This window comes from Rhineura floridana, chromosome 2 (assembly GCF_030035675.1).
Source record: "Rhineura floridana isolate rRhiFlo1 chromosome 2, rRhiFlo1.hap2, whole genome shotgun sequence".
Taxonomy (NCBI): Eukaryota; Metazoa; Chordata; class Lepidosauria; order Squamata; family Rhineuridae; genus Rhineura; species Rhineura floridana.
This window is the reverse complement of record NC_084481.1, coordinates 105,858,858-105,877,309: the sequence shown is the minus strand read 5'-3', so window position 1 is coordinate 105,877,309 and position 18,452 is coordinate 105,858,858. Positions and strand designations below refer to the sequence as shown.

The 18,452-nt window shown below is 41.8% G+C and overlaps 1 protein-coding gene across 6 annotated transcripts in view; it reads right to left on the bottom strand.

The window, feature by feature from the left end:
* Nucleotides 1-18,452, bottom strand: part of LRRC56 (leucine rich repeat containing 56) — a 75,738-nt gene that overhangs the window by 26,892 nt on the left and 30,394 nt on the right. For all 6 annotated transcript variants that reach the window (XM_061609988.1, XM_061609990.1, XM_061609992.1 and 3 more), the window contains 2 exons: nt 6,618-6,714; nt 5,988-6,185 (listed from right to left, as the gene is read on the bottom strand). In XM_061609988.1, coding sequence (XP_061465972.1) covers nt 5,988-6,185; nt 6,618-6,714 — 295 coding nt within the window. The remainder of the gene's footprint in view (nt 1-5,987; nt 6,186-6,617; nt 6,715-18,452) is intronic.

Below are 18,452 nucleotides of genomic sequence, written 5' to 3'. Positions count from 1 at the left end.
TTGCCACATCCTGCAGACTCTTCCTCTCCAAGATCACACTGGATCTATTGCTTAAACTTTCATTTCAATCCTGAAGTCCACTGGCTCATCTAGACCAGGAATGGGTAGAATATAAATTGGGATCTATTGGTAGATCTTTGGATGATTTACATTAGATTTTCAAGAGTTTTTCATCACACATTTTTCTATGCCAAACCAGCAGCTGCAGAGAGCTTGATATAGATTGGGACTGTGGTGTGGGGGCAAAGTTAAATCCCCTTTTTCCACCACTTTACATCCAGAATGGCCTTACAATTAGGGTGCTCAAATGAAGAAACTTTAGAGAAAAACTAGGAGTAGTTAGTTGTGTGGCCGGCTGTTGTGGTCAGTTCTGGTACTGAAGAAAATTCCAGGGTTGAGCACATGCTCAGAAGTACCCTTGTTGCTTAATTTGAAGTGTATGACTGACACCCTCCTATCCCCCTCCCCCCTCCTTGTTGGAGGTTCTTAGAATTCTAGGAAAAAAGCAAAGTAGATCCTGCAAGCCACACACCCCATATCTAGAGTAGAGCAGTTTCCTTTCACCCCCTGTAACATTCGTTTTGCATTTTAAGATACAGGAAGTTAGAACCTGGTCAGCAACTACTGGGCTAAATCTACACTCTCCCTACTAATCCATTCCTGTGCAAACTGAGGCACAGGACCTCCTTGACCTCTTCCTTCTTAGGGTGAGCACCAATAGAGGCTTTTCCAGTGTCTCCCCTTTATGCACCTCACCTACTGACTCTGGTGATTCAGCCATGACTAAGGGAAAGAGTTTGCAGCTGGGATTTGTAAGGGGAGGGCTCTCTCAAACCTCCTTTGCTGCTTATGCTAGAGAGGAGGTCAAGAGTTCTTTGCCTATGACTCATCTTGTGTAGGAGAAATGACAAGCTGCATTATGAGGCATCCCTGAGATCAGGCACTATGCTAGGGCCAGATGGGAAGCCCCAAGGGTGTGGAGTAAGCCTCCAGGTCACAGTTGCTTGTTACTAGCAGAAAGCTTAACATGCATGCATTAAAAATGTGTCTGAAGCAGTCTTTAGACTGCATGATTCTGGGCAAATGCAACATCACCCATAGTTTCTGTAAAGGGCTTAGCAACCTACTGGTGCTATTAAAAAAACTAGCAGAAGTAGCAGCAGTGGTGGTAGATATATGCACCTGGAATGTTTTTTTCTTTCAATGGACCAAAAACTGCTGCTCCATCTGTATCATATTAACAGTGACTGATGAATTTTCAGCCTACATTATTTCCCACATGAGGGTAAGTACGTAACACAGAAGAACAGAAGACAAAACCTTCTCACGTAGTGCATGTGCTTTGCATGATGCATAACCTATAGGTTTTCCAGTCTGCAATGTTGTCCTGGTTGAGAGGTGTATCACATTACGTACACACACACACACACACACACACGAGAGAGAGAGAGAGAGAGAGAGACTGCAACAACAGCTGTGACAGAGACCACCGCATTCATCATTAGGTTTTTGCTTTGGGTTTCAATGTTAGGAAGGTGAGCTCATCTGGAAATCAAATTACAGTGAGCAAACAGACAGTCTGTAGAGAGAGCTGTAAATTTAGTCAGATCAGTATATGTAATTTTAATTTAATGTCACACAGAAGAAGCCAGACAGAATTTGTACCTATATTTGTTTGGACACTATAATATATGCTTGTATTGTTTCTATATTTGATAGTAGGATGAGAATATAAATCATAGCCTTTCAGACGATAGAACAGGGGTCAGAAACCTCCAGCCTACAGGTCAAATTTGGCCCAGGAGGGGTCCCACTTTGGCCCACAAGGCTGTTCCTCAAAAACCATGCCCACCTGACCCACACCTGATGTCATATATGGAAAGTAGCCACTTGGTTACAAAGAAAGAACAGGAGCTTGAAGCTAACTCCTGATTGCTCCATTGCTAGAGCAAGGCACGTTCCCACAACCCATCAGTTTATGGGCGGTAGGAGCCTTCCTCCAACAATACAAAGTAGTTTGCATGGAAAATGGAAATGGACTGCTTTCAAGTCGATTCCAACTTATGGCAACCCTATGAATAGGGTTTTCGTAGTAAGCGGTATTCAGAGGTACCGTATATTCCGGCGTATAAGACGACTGGGCGTATAAGACGACCCCCAACTTTTCCAGTTAAAATATAGAGTTTGGGATATACTCGCCGTATAAGACTACCCCTGCTTATGACATGCAGGTACTTAGCAGGAAAACTGTCACTTATAAACTTATAAATATTAATACTTGGATTGTCCAGTTGTTTTGTTTTTGTGCCTAGGAATTACCACCAAAAACTGGGGAAAGATGTGAGAAATCTTTTTTTTAAAAGCAACATTAAATGCCTACACTCTAGTTTCCAACACTATGGAGTATTTATTGATTGATTAAGAGGATTTATATCCTGCCCTTTTGCTGTTAAAAACAGAGCTCAGCACAGCTTACAAATATAGTAAAAACAATAAAAATACACAATCAGAGAAAAACAAGCCAAAATGTTAGGAAAAGGAGTCTTTCACACCACATGCTCAGTTCTAAATACTGTTGCAGCAAGTTTTACAAGTTCCTCCAGTATTCCACTGGTGCAGGCACTCAGACATTCAAAGTACTGTATGTTTCTTAGGTTTTATAAAAGCAGAGCTTTGCTTAACTCAAAATTTCTTCTCCCTTTGATAACCACATCTACACAGGTTCCACCTCCATACTCAAAATGAAACTGAGCCTGGAAGTGTACAACAACCCCACACATACCTTGCTAATTCGATTATCAATGCCAGGATGTCTGTCTTATCGACTACTCTCCTGCTCCCCCCCCACACACACACACACCGGGCATCATGAAAGACCCAGTCCTGGGCTCAGAAAGAAAATAAATATCTGGTCCTCTTCAAAGTATTGATAAGCCTCTTGTTTTAATTGAAATAATAATTATAAATTCTTGTTCTTATCACTAATGGGAGTTAATTATCTTGCATATGCTGCTGTTGCTTCTATGGCTGTAACGGAGTGAGGTTAAAGATAAGTGAAATGCAAATAGGAAAAAAAAATACAGAAGGCAGTAACACTTTCCTAAATGTAATACCATACCAACCACAACAAGATTCTTATAAGGCAAAAAACTAAGCATCTCACAACCAGTCAGGATTCCTAACCAAAAACCAAAAATATGATAAATGAAGAAATATTTATATAAGCATAACTATCAAATATATTTATTATTTACACAAACTGTAAAGATATTTATAGTGCAATCCTAACTTTATTTATTCAGAAGCAAGTCCCAGCGTATTCAATGGGGCTTACTCAAACAGGGACAGAAATGCAACCTCAAGTGATAAGCAACTTCATTCACACAACCCAAAATTCCGAATCATGCCACTTTACACTGTTTTGCAACTGTTTATACTTGTTTTTATGGTTATTGGATTTTAAATGGCTTTATTTCTTGTTGTGAGCTGCCTTGGTTTCCAACCCTACCTCACAGGGGTGTTGGAAAGACTCCATACACACACGCACACACTGCAGATGTATAAATACATACAGCCCATATAATAGTTTATTGTCAAACCAATTGGTCATTGCAGAAAAATCAGTATTAGTTTTTTAAAAATCAGTATTAGTTTCCTACAGAATAAAAACTGCAATACCTAAGTAAGCCCTGCCTACTTGCTTTAAAATAGGACTGGGGGGGGGCAGAAAGAGAACACAAACACAATTCTTTTTTACATTCACTCCAAAGTCCCATTGATTTTCAGCACATTCATAATCATGTCTACTCAAAAGTAATTCCTACTGAATTCAATAGGATTTACTCTGGACATATGGGATTAGCACTGTTTTTACCCCCAAAAGCAACTATTGGGAAGGTTTTCAAAACACTGCCCAGGATCTGACTCCTACACACAACAGGGGGAAAAACTGAAATGTATATACCTACCCAATTTATGAGATTTTCAGATAAACAGGAGGGGAAACCACCATTTTCTGGCCTCGCAATGAGGTTTTGCAGACACTGCCACCAAACAAACACTTCACTGATTGGCTGAAATCCTGAACGGGTGGGGTTAAAGCTACGAAGTGCTATACAGTAGTTTAAAAAAAGATTTAACCGGGGGGGGGGGTGCCTGACGTTTTTATATATATATCGAGAACCGCACCACCTAGAAACTTAATTTTTTTTTAAATGAAAGCTGAGAATCCGGGCCACCTAAGGGGCTAGCCGGGCGGCATGCTTAGAATCCGGGTAAAACCCAGCTATCCGGGCAATATGGCAACCCTAATAAGACGACACCCGGCGTATAAGACGACCCCCGACTTTGGAGAAGATTTTCCAGGGTTAAAAAGTCGTCTTATATGCCGGAATATATGGTAGTTTACCATTACCTTCCTCTGAGGCTGAGAGTCAGTGTCTAGCCCAAGGTCACCCAGTGAGCTCCATGGCTGTGTGGGGATTTGAACCCTGCTCTCCCAGGTCGTAGTCCAACACTCTAACTGCTATGCCATGCATGGAAACCACTATGAAAACAAAGGGGAAAAGCTCTGCTATAGCAGTGGTTTCAATGAAAATTTTGACAGGTAGGTGGGACAGCCCACCTGTCAATCACCTGACATCAGGTGCTTGACAGCTGGGTTATCTCACCCACCTGTCAAGTTGACCTGAGGGAGTGAGGACAGATAATGATCTGCCCACAACTCAGAGCAACAAGATTCTCTACCCTTGTGATAGAATATTAGCCTCTCTCCACAATGATAACTCCACAATAAGTCCTTATAGCTTCATATGGCTGTTTCATGTTTCCATTTGTCTTACCTCTGCCAGTGAAGGGACACAGAGCAGCGCGTCTAATGTAGATCTGAATGCACAGGTAGGCCTTAACATATCTTAGTCCCAGACCATCAGGTAATAACTAACACTATGGATTGGGCCCCAAAATTAATAGACGTCAATGCAAGTAGACAACATTACAGTTATATGCTCATAAATCAATCTATATGCTGCAGCTGGACAACAAGAATTTCTGAACACACTTCAAAGGCAAGCCCCATGTAGAACATGCTACATTAATCCAGTCTAGATGTTACTCAGCATGAATGACATAACCAGGTTCATCTTCTCTAGGAATGAATGTAGCTGGTGAACTGGATGGTGAAAAGGGCTCCAATAAATAATTATAGTCAAAACCAATTCAACTCACCAGCCCAGTAAAACATGTTTAAGCAAATGTGGCTGAGAATAAATAAGTCTGCAGGGCTCTTGGAAAGGCCATCAGTGATGGGGCATGCAATACCCTTGTTGTCAACATGTTTCCCAAGTGCGAGGCCACTAATGAAAAAGCCCCCTCTGCTGTGGCCACATTAACAGAGCTTTGGCTGCTTATCTCATACTGCCACAAGTGTGATCAATACAAGATTGCCCACGTACCACAGGAGCACATTTTGACTGTGCATTCAGAAAGGCTCTTTACATACATAATAGTCCCCCATATGACACAGCAAATTTGGTTTGAAGCGCTTGAGAATTCCAAAAGTGGCCTGCAATGAAGCACAAGAGGGCTTATTGTGCTAGAAATGAAGAAAACTGGCATGGATGATTGGGTCCGAATTGCAGCCACCAACTACAAGGATGTTTCAGAAAATAGTAGCCATTTTTAATATACAAACTGGGCAGCCATTTTTATGTAATTCTGAAACATCCTCAAACAAAAAACAAGTCCCACTGATTGGATGGAACTTGCTTCCAATTGCACAGCACTCAGTTGTTGGGGTGCTTATTAAAGCTCTTGTATTTGTAATATTCCACTTACCTGTTCACCTGGGGTAAGTAGCATTTGCCCTCCTGGGTAAGCATTCACATGCCAAACTATATTGTGCTAAGCAATACCGTTTTACAGTCAGATTAAAACAAAGATGATAGATATATGTAATGTAATGTAATGAAATCTAAAAACAAATTTACCTCTGGAGACTGAGGGCTTGGCTTCAAGCAAATAAGGTTGCCCTCCACTGTAAGAGCAGACAGTTTAACACAGATCCCCAGATATTGAATCTGACTGAGGTCCTCAATGTTGTTTCCTTCTAGGTCTAGAATTTCAAGATGTTCCAAAAGGCTGAGTTGACTTAGGTCAGCAATATTGTTATATGCTATGTAGAGTTCCTACAGGAAATCAAAAGAACCTTATCAACATTAAGATTTAACTATGGTACATTATGTAAAAACAGTGAATTAATGGCTTCCAGTTTTGGTATCATACAATATTTTATTGATAATCTTAATGTTTTTTGTAAACCGATTACATTCAAGTAATATGTAAATTTTGTTAAATAAATAAATTACAAGAGCTGGAATTCCTAAGAACAATACTGTATGTAATAAATATGGTGTAAGTACCATTTAAGGTCAATGCACAGCAGTGATCTTTTAATCAGACCTAAACTATTTAAAGAGTTCCAGCATCAGTTTTTTAAAAAAAGAAAAACGTGAACTGCTCTATTTCCTTCATAGGCCTAATATAAAGCAGCACAAAGAAGGTGAGCACTAAAAGTAAACACAAACTGAAGAAGCAATTCAAATGTCCGATTGCCCTACTTTCAAAGAGCCGCAGGAAGAGATCCCATCTAAATCTGGAAGCCCACAGCGAGCCATCCACAGGACTTGAAGATGAGACAATGCTGTTCCTAGGTCCCTTAGGAAAACAAAAGACGAAACTGTGACTTCTGAGGGGTACACTGTTAATTTGTTTTAATCATAGTTTGAGATTTGTCCCATTTTTATTGCACTAGTACATGACTGATGACCTTTGGCTAAGCAATAAAGGTTTGGATTGAGGATCAAGCTCACCCTTTACTTCTCACAGCAGCATACCTATATTCAGGAGCTCATACTTGCTTTAAGTAGTGCAACGTGTAATTGTATTATGTATGTTTTAAAATTGTTGATTTTATCCATATATTGATAAAATTTTATGTCTACTTGTTTTTAAAGTTTGATTTTATCCATATTTTCTTATGTTAACTAATTAACGGTTTTTTGATGATTAAGTGGAATACAAATCTAGCTGGATGAATAAATAAAAATCAGGGGAGGAGACTTGTAGAAAGTACATTTCAGCTTCTGTGGCAGGGATTCCTGATTTTGCAGTTCACCCTGCTCAGTTTCAAAAGCTGATAACCTCACACATGTCATTTCTAGAAAATGTTTCTTCCCCCCTCATTGGCAGCTAGAGAGGGAAGAGAACTTGAAGAAGATATGGGAGTGACCCAACTAGAAAAACTCTGCTTGGTTTGGAACATGTCTTGGCTTCACTGGGCTCCAGGCAACGAAGCTGGAATAGGTAGCCCTATCACAGACACTGACCTTTTTAGGAAATACTAATTCATATGGACACCCATGACACACATTCACTCACAGAAGGGCACTAGCTAGGATGTAGGCCTAGGGTAGTCAATATGGTGTCCCCCAGGTGACAATAGCTTTATTCACTCCTGACCATTGGCCATGCTGACTGGGGTTGATGATGATTGTGAGTGAAACATCTGGAAATACCAATTTGGCTACCCCTGGCGTAAGTGTGATCTGCTCATATCCTTCTTCAGCTATGCTCTCATTCCTCATATCTCATGTCAATCACTATTAATTTCCAAATTATGTGCCTCAGGAGAAATGCTACAGTAAAGTCAGATATAAATTAATTAAATAAATGGAAAGGGCCCATGATCCCAAAGTACCCACCCACTGAACTGGGTATTTTGCAGTTCAAGTTCAACTCAAATTAATAGCAAAACGCTTGCCTTTGAACATTTTGCATTGCAGTATTTGACTTTGAAAGTGAACCCAAAAACTTAAATTTAGCACTTTCTCTAAGCAATGGAGGAATCTATGAAGTTGAAGTCATAGAAGCATACAATGAATACCAGCACAATTCCATGCATGTTTACTTAGGATTTATTTCTACTGTGTTCAGTGGAAGTTTTCTCCCTGGGAAGTGTGGCTAAAAGGAACTATGACTCAGGGTTGTTAATGTAAAATTGATCACTATTAACTTTCCAGAATTCAATGTTCTAATATGTATTGCAAAAACCCCTCTTTGCACACATCCTTCCATGGTACACATTCATGATATTCAATTCTTCAAGTTGGCAACACTTCTTGAAAACATGGGAGAAAGCCATGTGGTTCGGCACAGCGTGGCATTTTGAAAAGAACCACAATTTATTCAAGAAATCATTCATTCAGAACTACTGGGAATAGGTCCATTTGAGCCAAACATTATTGGATAGATACCAGGAGAAGTCTTCCTTTGGCTTTACCAGTATAAACCTGAAGTAATTCCAGATGTCATGTTAATTGCCACTCTGGGCTCCTACTGGGAGGAAGGGTGGGATACAAACAAACAAACAAACAACCAGATGACCCTGAAAGAAAACAAACTGGCAGACCAGCCTCAAATTACTTCACATAATGCAAACCCCACTGCTGCAAATAATTTGAGGGTCTCAGGACCATATTTGCACACTCTCCTTTTCAAACACAGATTATGAAGGATGCAAAGGGGGTCCTCATAGGAATCCAGCATAACCTTGCGTCCCTTGGCTTGTTGCCCCAACATCAGGCATACTGTAAAGCACCAGGCCATTCATATCAAACGAAGGCCTTGAAGAATCCAGCAGTCTGGTGCTCCCCAGCCTAGGCTACTTGGTACAGGAGCAGGATGAGATCATGCATCGGGACCTGGGGAAGAGTAGGCCTTTCGATGCTTCTGCATGGGTACAGGAGGTCTCTATTTGATGTGAATGTTCTGGTGTTTTCTCAGGATCTATATAGGAACACTCGAGCAAATTCACCATGTGAAGAGAAAAGTAGTAGTAAGCCACAGTAATTAAGAGATGTTGCTTGGTTCTGGCCCTGTACATGGGTATGGGGCAAACAATGGGTTTATACTTGAAATTCAGCATAGTGTCTTGAACATTCATGTAAACTTTCATCCCAATCACCCATTCTTCAAGGAGATATTGCACTGTGTTGTGTTTTCAAGGGAACCAAGAGAATGTACAACAGATGGAAGAAATGAACTTGTTTCGACTTTAAATGCAGACTGTGGCCCTACACATGCATATCTGCTTTAACTCAAAGTCATGGTCTTCAGTGGAGATAATCATGCAGCTTTGTGTTTTTGCATGTTTCCTGGCTCCCTTGCAAATAAGTGTAGAGGTCTTGAAACAGGCTGCATCTGCATATGATGCTAAGCCCAAAATCCTGGTTTAATAAGCCAGGATATACATGACTGGCCTGCACCAACAATGCAGCCCCTTTCCTGCCACTTTGTTCCTCTCTTCATGCAAGCAGTAAAACAAGCCAGGATTCAACATTTAACCACAGCTTTCTGTTACATGCAAACCCAGAAACTATTCTTAATGGTTTCAAAGCAATATTAAGACTTTAAATCAGGACTTAATATCCTGGCTTGTTTGGGACCAATTAACCACAGCTTTCAGGTTCACACATGAAGCTATGTGTCAGCTCTTCACTGAGACAGCAGTGTCGGTGGGGGTGCAGGCAGGGCTGGAGATTCCTTGGTAATTGCCAGGCCGTAAGTCCTCAGCCGGCACCTTGGCTATAAATCTGCCAGGCTAGCAAGGAGGAAGCAAGATAAGGGCAGAGGCCGTTCAAAGCTTACGTGCCAAGCCAGAAATCCAGAAGAGACGACAGTGAAGGTCCGGGTCTAGTTTGCCGAGAGATCAGTCCAAGTCAAGGTTCAGGGGATAGGAAGACACACAGTGGTCACGCCTGACATTGTAGTCAGCAACAAGCTGAAGCCAAGGTTGGACTTTTAAGGAGCAGGTTTGTCAGCAGATGTGAGCCCTCAGCGTTTTGGCCTTAAGTGGACAGGCCTGCCCCTCTTCTGCCTGACCTTCTGCTGTCTACGTTCTGCAGGTGAGGGGGGAGTCTCCTGTTCACTGTCTGCGTCTGGCTGAAGGGCTTCAGCTGTGTCTGGGGTGCTCTGCAGCTGAGGGGGAGAAGGAGCTGGGTTCTCAGGAGTTTCCTCCGTTTCTCCTTCTGGGTCTGCTGCTGTTACTCCTGAGTCATCCTCGTCTGATGAGTCCTCTGACGGGGCCATGACACTATGGTTAACTGCTGAATCCTGTATAATTCCTAGACTTAGATACACCCAAGCAATCTTTCTGAATATGGGGTTTTCTAGTAATTTGCATAAAAATGTTGGAAAGCTTTTCAATTTCATTTCCTCCCTAACATTTGAATCCAAGAAAAGGTAATTTTCCCAAGAAAAGACTGGAAAAATAGGTACCTTTGTAAACCATTCTAGCTGCACAATATTATGAAGAGGATGCAAGCTCAAGGGAGTTCCCAGGGGAAACAAGTCAAAGGCTGAGAGCCAGAACTCAGCATCCTCTTTAGAACTAAAGGGATTGATCATACAGTACCAGGACCACAATATGACAAAAGGATTCTACCATTAATTATAACTTTAGGAGAAGGTGGTTAAATGTAGCACATTTGTGATATTGGGAGGATTTCTGCAGTGCAAGTATCTACAATATTTTTCCAAAGCAACCATAAAAAGGGGTATCAAAGATATGTCCTAAGGCTTATGTTCAGGATATTAACACATAGATGGTGGCTTGTATCCGAAGAAGCACTGGCAGAAGGGGGTTGGCAGAAAGTGATTTTCCTACTTCTTTCACTCCTCAGCAGCCCCTCCCCTCAAGCCCTTCAAAAGGCTTCTCCTTGGGGTTGAGGGATCCTCCTGAACAGGGTGGGCTGTGGTGTGAAGTGAGAACATCTGTGGTGCCAGAGGGTGGAAAAGTAACCTTCTCCCAACCTTCTTCTGCCAGTACTTCTCTGGAACCAAGCCAGCACAGTTTACCATGCAAGATAATTAAAGGTGTCATATTTGCAATTATTACACTTTAAAAACAGGAACAAAGAGAAGGGAAGATAAACTTGCACAGAGCTAAAATAAAAGACAGAGCCCACAAAACCTAAAACACACAGAGCCAGTTCATAGTAGCCAGCAGTTACAATGTGGAAAGATATCCCTTATCTAAATGGGAATCCATGGGAATATCTTCAGTACAGCTTAGTATTCCGAGATGGCAGCCCCTGCACAAGTAGGCATTTTTGGCCACCTTGTTTAAGAATTATTAATATACCTATGTCTAATGCAGCCTTTCCCAACCAGTGTGTCTCCAGATGTTGTTGGACCACAGCTCCCATCAGCCTCAGCCAGCATTGCCAATGGTCAGGAAAGATGGGAATTGTGGTCCAACAACATCTGGAGGCACACTGGCTGGGAATGGCTGGTCTAATAAGTTGTTTAGAGCTTCCCCCCAACCAACTTATATTACTACTCATTACCTCATTTCTGTTCTGGAGATGCATGAAAGATGTCCTTTTAAACTTGCTGCACGCATGTGCCTTTTAGCATTAAAGAATGCATTCTTTTTTTTATAAATGCTAGCCTACCCCCATGTCTCAACTGGATCTTCTCCCAAAATTGTAACTTTTCAGCAGTATTTCAAACAGAATAATACAAACATTATTTTCCTGGAAAATAAATGAAATAATAATTTATAAATTAAGATCAACTTATGAAAAAAAGTTGCAAATTTCAAGCTCTGCATTCATTGTATGATATTTGCCAGTAGGCTAATAAGCAATGCAGGCTAATTTACCATCTTTATGCTACTTTTGACTTTGCCTTCCAGCATCAGACTTCCTTATTTAATGCAATAGTATTAGAAAGCACACAAGTGACAGACAACAGTGAAAAAACAACTCTTCATAGATCTCATCTTTCTTGCTGAAGATTATTTTCCACTCCTTTCTGTAACTGATGACTCTTTGGACCACTGTTGCCATGGAGACTGATAAGGATGGGCAACTCTCCTGCCAGCTGCCTAATTACACTATTATCTCTCAACATTCAATTCTTTGCGTTTTCTCAGTGGTTGATGATAATTGTTCCTCTCTCACTTCTTATCTACATAACCATCGTGAGCAACGTGTGGCAGGTGCATTTCAAATTGATTAGATAGGCAAGTATCTGTTTTCAGACAGACAACATTATTTGTGGTACTGGGCGTCACAACAGAAATCTAAGGTTCACAAACTTAGATTAGATCACTGGTTTGCTCCAAGCAGTCATATTTCTAAATATTGCAGTCGAACAGGTAGGGCAAGAAGGCAGAAAACATAAGACAGGGTATCCATCACATTAAATGAAACTGACAAAGATCTGAGATTTTCCATAGAACAGAAAAGAATCCTGACCACCTAGTTTCATGAAAACCACTCCCCTCTGCCTATAGTGTCCCTAACAGCACAATCCTATACATTACTCAAAAGTAAAACCCACTGGGTTCAATGGCATTATTCCCAAGTAAGTGGATATAGGACTTCAGCCTGATTCTCAGACACAAGAAGCCCTAGGGCTTCCATAGCATGCTGAAGCAAAGGTGGGCTCTTCACGTATTTTACAGCCCAAGAGGTTGAAAAGTAAGTAGTGTGTGTTCTCTAGACAGTGTCAAAAGTCAGGTCAAATAATCTTGAAATTTAATGAAGAACAAACATAAGAACACCTGGTTTCACACTGTTCTGAAGAACATAAACTAAAGGAGTTTGTCAAGGATGTAGAACATAAGAGCAGCATGCAGGATCAGGTCAAAGGCCCATCTAGTCCAATATCTGTTCTCACAGATGCCAACAAAAGGCCTACTGGAAGCCTGTCCCAGCATTATTACCTCACCCTTCTAGAAAAGAATATAACAAAGATTTCAGAAGTCTGTATGCCATCTCATCTTTTCATGCTGTGAGGTACCGTAAAGGTGGACACTGTAAACATTGCTGAATGATTTTCTGAAGAACAGCCTCAAAAACAAAACTAAAAAGCATCTGGAACTGCATAATGAAAAACCAAACTCCATCTCTTGTTTCATTTGCATGATGTATCATTCTTGAACTCCAACAACTCACTGAAATGTTGGTCTTACAGGTCCAAGCCTATATAAAAACTTTATTTTGGTTGTTTTTTCACTCTTGTCTGTCACTTGTGAGCTTTCTAAGACAATTGCTTTAAATAAGAAAGTCTGATACTGGAAGGCAAAGTCAAAAGTGGCTCAAAGATGGTAAAGCAATACTACATGCGAGAAGGATTTTGGAATTGATCACAAGCTGAATATGAGTCAACAGTGCAATGTGCCTGCAAAAAAGTTAAATGTTATTTTAGGCTGCATTAACAAAAGTATATTTTCCAAATCATGTGAAGTACTAGCTCAACTCTACTGGGCACTGGTTAGGCCTCATCTTGAATAGTGCATCCAGTTCTGGTCTCTGCACTTCAAGAAGGATGCAGACAAACTGGAACAGGTTCAGAGGAGGGGAACAAAGACGAACAGGGGACTGATCACAAAGCCCTATGTAGAGAGACTGAAAGAACTGGGCATGTTTAGCCTTGAGAAGACTGAGAGGAACATTATGAAAAACTTCCTGTTAGAGCAGCACAACAATGGAACCAATTACCTAGGGAGGTGTTGGGCTCTCTAACACTGGTGACATTCAAGAGGCAGCTGGACAGCCACTTGTCGGGCATGCTTTAACTTGGATTCCTGCACTGAACCTGCTGGTGTTATAGGCCCCTTCCAACTCTACGATTCTACTATTCCTGAAACCTAGAGGCTATGTTCATTGGAACTGTCATCCCCAGGCATTTCCTATCTTAGGCCTCCAGGGAAATGGTAACCACTGTAAATTAACTGCCATAGCAGTGCAGAGGCAACTCAAAACAAAGAGGTGATTTGGTGACACTGGGAAAATGATAGGTCACTTAGCAGCTGGGGATTAATGCTTATGCCCAAATCATAGCTATAGACATTGCATCTAACAGAACAGCTTACCTTTTAAGAAAATATTTATCTAGATTTTTACATATATATCCTTTTACTCATCCATGAAATTAGAAAGCAGAAGCAATTAGATTAAAAACGGTGGCTCTTAGCCAGACTAGAATGAATACCTCATGAGCTTTGAAATATGGTCCTTTTTGCTAGAATAATTAGAAAGATAAGTAACATATGTCATCGTGCAACAGTAAAAGATAGTTGTTTAACTTGCTCTCTTCAGAGTGTTCCATGTTTCTCTCTCAATTATTACTTCATAAATCTGATATTACTTGGCTGAAGAGAGACAGATGGAAGCAATAGACTAAAATCCCTATAAAATAAGTGTAAAGTAGGAAATTAACAAGGACCTAAAGCAGTACTCATCACATACTGTGTATAAAGTCTGCCTGTTGACCACACAAAAATAAGTGAGCCAATCTCTAAATATTTGAGAAATAAACCTGCAACCCACAGAGTAACATGCAAATATCAGTACACAATAAGACCACTCTCATCCATGATTTGATTGTGGATGAAGGTGCCTATTTAGTGTGCATTACTGAGACCTGCGTGGGTGAGCTGGGAGGAGTTGATCTGACCCAGCTTTGCCCACCTGGATACTCGGTGCAACACCAGCACAGGCTGCAGGGACGGGGGGGAGGAGTTGCTGTGGTCTACAGAACTTCCATGTCTGTCATGAGGAAACCACTCTGTCTTGGAGCTGGCTATGAGGGCCTGCACCTGGTGTCGGGCCAAGGAGACATTAACTAGGGATGCTGCTGGTGTACTGTTCACACTGCTGCCCAGCAGCTTCTCTGACTGAGTTGGTGGAGGCTGTCTCAGCTGTGGTGTTGGAGGAACCCAGAACGATAGTGCTGGGTGACTTAAATGTCCATGCTGAGGCTGCCTCTAGTGTTCCGGCTCAGGACTTCATGGCCTCCATGACGACCATGAAGCTGTCTCAAGTTGTCACTGGCCCGATGCATAGGGCAGGACACACCCTCGACTTGGTTTTTGCTCCAGATGGAGGAAGGGGTGGTCTGGAGATAGGGGGGTTGGATGTCACCCTATTGTCATGGTCAGATCACTTTCTGGTGAAGTTCAGATTCATGGCTCCGATCCTTCCCTGCAGGGGTGGTAGACAGATTAAGAGGGTCCGTCCCCGGAGACTAATGGAATCCACTGGATTTCTGAATGCCCTGGGGAAGTTCCCAGTAGATAGAGCAGGTGACCCTGTTGAAGCCCTTGTCACGCTGTGGAACCGTGAGGTGCGTCAGGCTCTTGACATGGCTGCCCCTGAGCACCCTCTCCAGCATTGTGGAGCGCAGTCTGCACCTTGGTACACCAGTGAGCTAAGGGCAATGAAACAGGCTGGACAACAGCTAGAGCGCAAGTGGTGAAAGACGTGCTGTGAGACTGATCGGGCACGAGTAAAACATCATAACTGTGCCTACTGTGTGGCAGTGAGAGCGGCGAAGAAGGCCCACTTCTCTGCCTCCATCGCATCCTCAAGTAGCCGTCCGGTGGAGCTTTTCCGTATTGTCAGGAGTTTGTTGACATCAACTCCAGGAAATGGAGTTTTAGACCCTTCGGAGGCCCACCGTGAATTGGCCTCCACAGTCACTTACGGACCCACTGTTAAAGACCTTACCCTGGAAGACAATCTTACTTGGCCATGAGTGATCGCCAATGAATGAACGATTTGCCTCGTGAGCACCCCTGGTGGTGGAGGGCCTTACTGCCATGTTAACCCACCTGGCTGTGCAATCATAATATAGATGGGGAGGATGCAGCACAACTGAGAACCCCTTATAAGGCAACTGCCTACTCAGAAAAAACCTGGCCTCTCTGCACGGTGTGCTTCCTTGGGTACAGTTTGTTCTCACTTAAATTAGCCTGTGTTGAATTCCCTCATGAGGTTTGACCCTGACACTGTATATCAGTGGTTTCCAAACTTTTTTTCTCAAGGACCACTTGAAAATTGCTGAGGGTCTTGGTGGGCCACTTAATTATTTTTCCACCTGTTGTAGCAACTGAAATTCCACAGAATTCAAATGGTAATACAATAAAATACAGTGTAAGAAATAAAAGAAGCAATAAAATAAAATTAAAAATCAATATGAATATTCAAGGCAGTCTGCATGCCCTTGCAATGTACACTTCATTCCATGTAAGCGAGTCCAAATGATGATGGAAATAAAACATTGAGCTATGACAGTGGTGGGGAAGCTCTGGCCTCTGGGCACAATGAGGTCAGGTATGGGACTGATAAAATGTGGCTGTGCCAAAAGGGAGTTGGCACACACCTGCAAAGTGCTGTGCACAGGGCTCTGCAAGACCCAACAATCAGCTGATCAATGATGCATGTGAAGCCCAACGTGTAGCATTCAGGATCAGCTGATTGTAAGTGCTTTGCAGGCTTTGTCGTTGCCCATATGGTTTGACTTCAAACCGGGTGGGCAAAAATGGGTCACCTGAAGTCATTGTGAATTAGGAGAGCAGCCTGCACACCTGTCAAACCTGGCCTGCTAGGTATCCAGTTTCTGACCTCTGAGCAGAAAGGAGGCAAGTTTCAAGAGGATGATGTGAACATTCCCTTAACCACACATCCCACTCTCCATAAAGATGTTCATGCTCTTGTTTAACAAGGAAACACGCATATGCCAGATACCAAAATTATGCAGAGAAGCTAAACAAGAATTTAGGTTCTGATTTGCTGAAAAGAAATGATTAAGACATAATCAATCACAATACATTAATTTTTAAAATGCCACAAGTCCATATAACTAGATCCCATATCACAACTTTGGTTTAATGGGTATCATAGTGACAATGCTGATGCCAAAAATGTAGTTTTAACTAGTCTGCTCTTAGTCAAGTTATACTCTTAAAATGATTTTTATATTAATTTTCAGTGTTGTAATTTTTATGCTGATTTATATTGCCTCCTGCAAGTCTCTTATGTCTATAATAAAAGACAGAAAAGAAATGGCACAGCTACTCAATGAGGACGGCAAAATGATAACAAAATGATAACAAAAAAAGGTAGAAGTGCTCAATTCCTACTTTGGCTCAGTCTTCTCCCAAAAAAGGGTCTATGACCCTCCCGGGAAACATGAAGTGGAAGGGGCAGGATTGGAGCTTGAGACTGATAGACAAACAGTCAAGGAATACCTAATCATTTTGAATGAGTTCAAATTGGCAGGGCCCGATAAACTGCATCCTACAGTATTGAAGGAACTGGCTGAAGAACTCTCAGAACCGCTCTCTATTGTCTTTGTGAAATCAGGGAAGACTGGTGAAGTGCTAGATGACTGGAGGAGAGCTAATGGTGTCCCTATCTTCAAAAAGGGCAAAAAGGAGGAACCAGGGAACTACAGACCAGTCAGCCTAACATCAATCCCTGGAAAAACTCTGGAGCAGATTATAAAGCAGTCAATTTGTAAGCACCTTGAAAACAATGCAGTGATTACTAGAACCCAAACTAATCTTATCTCATTTTTTGATCGGGTAACCTCCTTTGTAGACTGTGGGAATGCTGTGGATGTAATATATCTCGACTTCAGTAACACTTTTGACAATGTGCCCCATGATATTCTGATTAGCAAACTAGTTAAATGTGGGCTGGATGGAATTATCAGGTGGATCCACAGTTGGCTCTAGAATAGTACTCAAAGAGTGCTTCTCAATGGTTCCTTCTCAAACTGGGTGGAAGTAACGAGTGGGGTACCACGGGGCTCAGTCCTGGGCCCAGTGCTCTTCAACATTTTTATTAACAACTTGGATGAGGAGGTACAGAGCATGCTTATCAAAGTTGCGATGATACAAAATTAGGAGGCATAGCTAATACTGTGGAAGACAGAAACAAAATTCAAAGGCACCTTGATAGGCTGGAGCATTGGGCTGAAAACAACAGAATGAAATTCAATAGGGATAAATGAAAAGTTCTACACTTAGGAAAACAAAACCAAATGCACAGTTATAAGATGGGGGATACTTGGCTCAGCAATATGACATGTGAGAAGGATCTTGGAATTGTCATTGATCACAAGCTGAATATGAGCCAACAGTGTGATGTGGTTGCAAAAAAGGCAAATGCTATATTAGGCTGCATTAACAGAAGTATAGTTTCCAAATCGCATGAAGTACTAGTTCCCCTCTATTCAGCACTGGTTAGGCCTCATCTTGAGTATTGCATCCAGTTCTGGTCTCCACACTTCAAGAAGGATGCAGACAAACTGGAATGGGTTCAGAGAAGAGCAACAAGGATGATCAGGGGACTGGAAACAAAGCCCTACAAGGAGAGACTGAAAGAACTGGGCATGTTTAGCCTGGAGAAGAGAAGACTGAGGGGAGATATGATAGCACTCTTCAAGTACTTGAAAGGTTGTCACACAGAGGAGGGCCGGGATCTCTTCTCGATCGTCCCAGAATGCAGGACACGGAATAATGGGCTCAAGTTGCAGGAAGCCAGATTTCAACTGAACATCAGGAAAAGCTTCCTAATTGTTGGAGCCATACAACA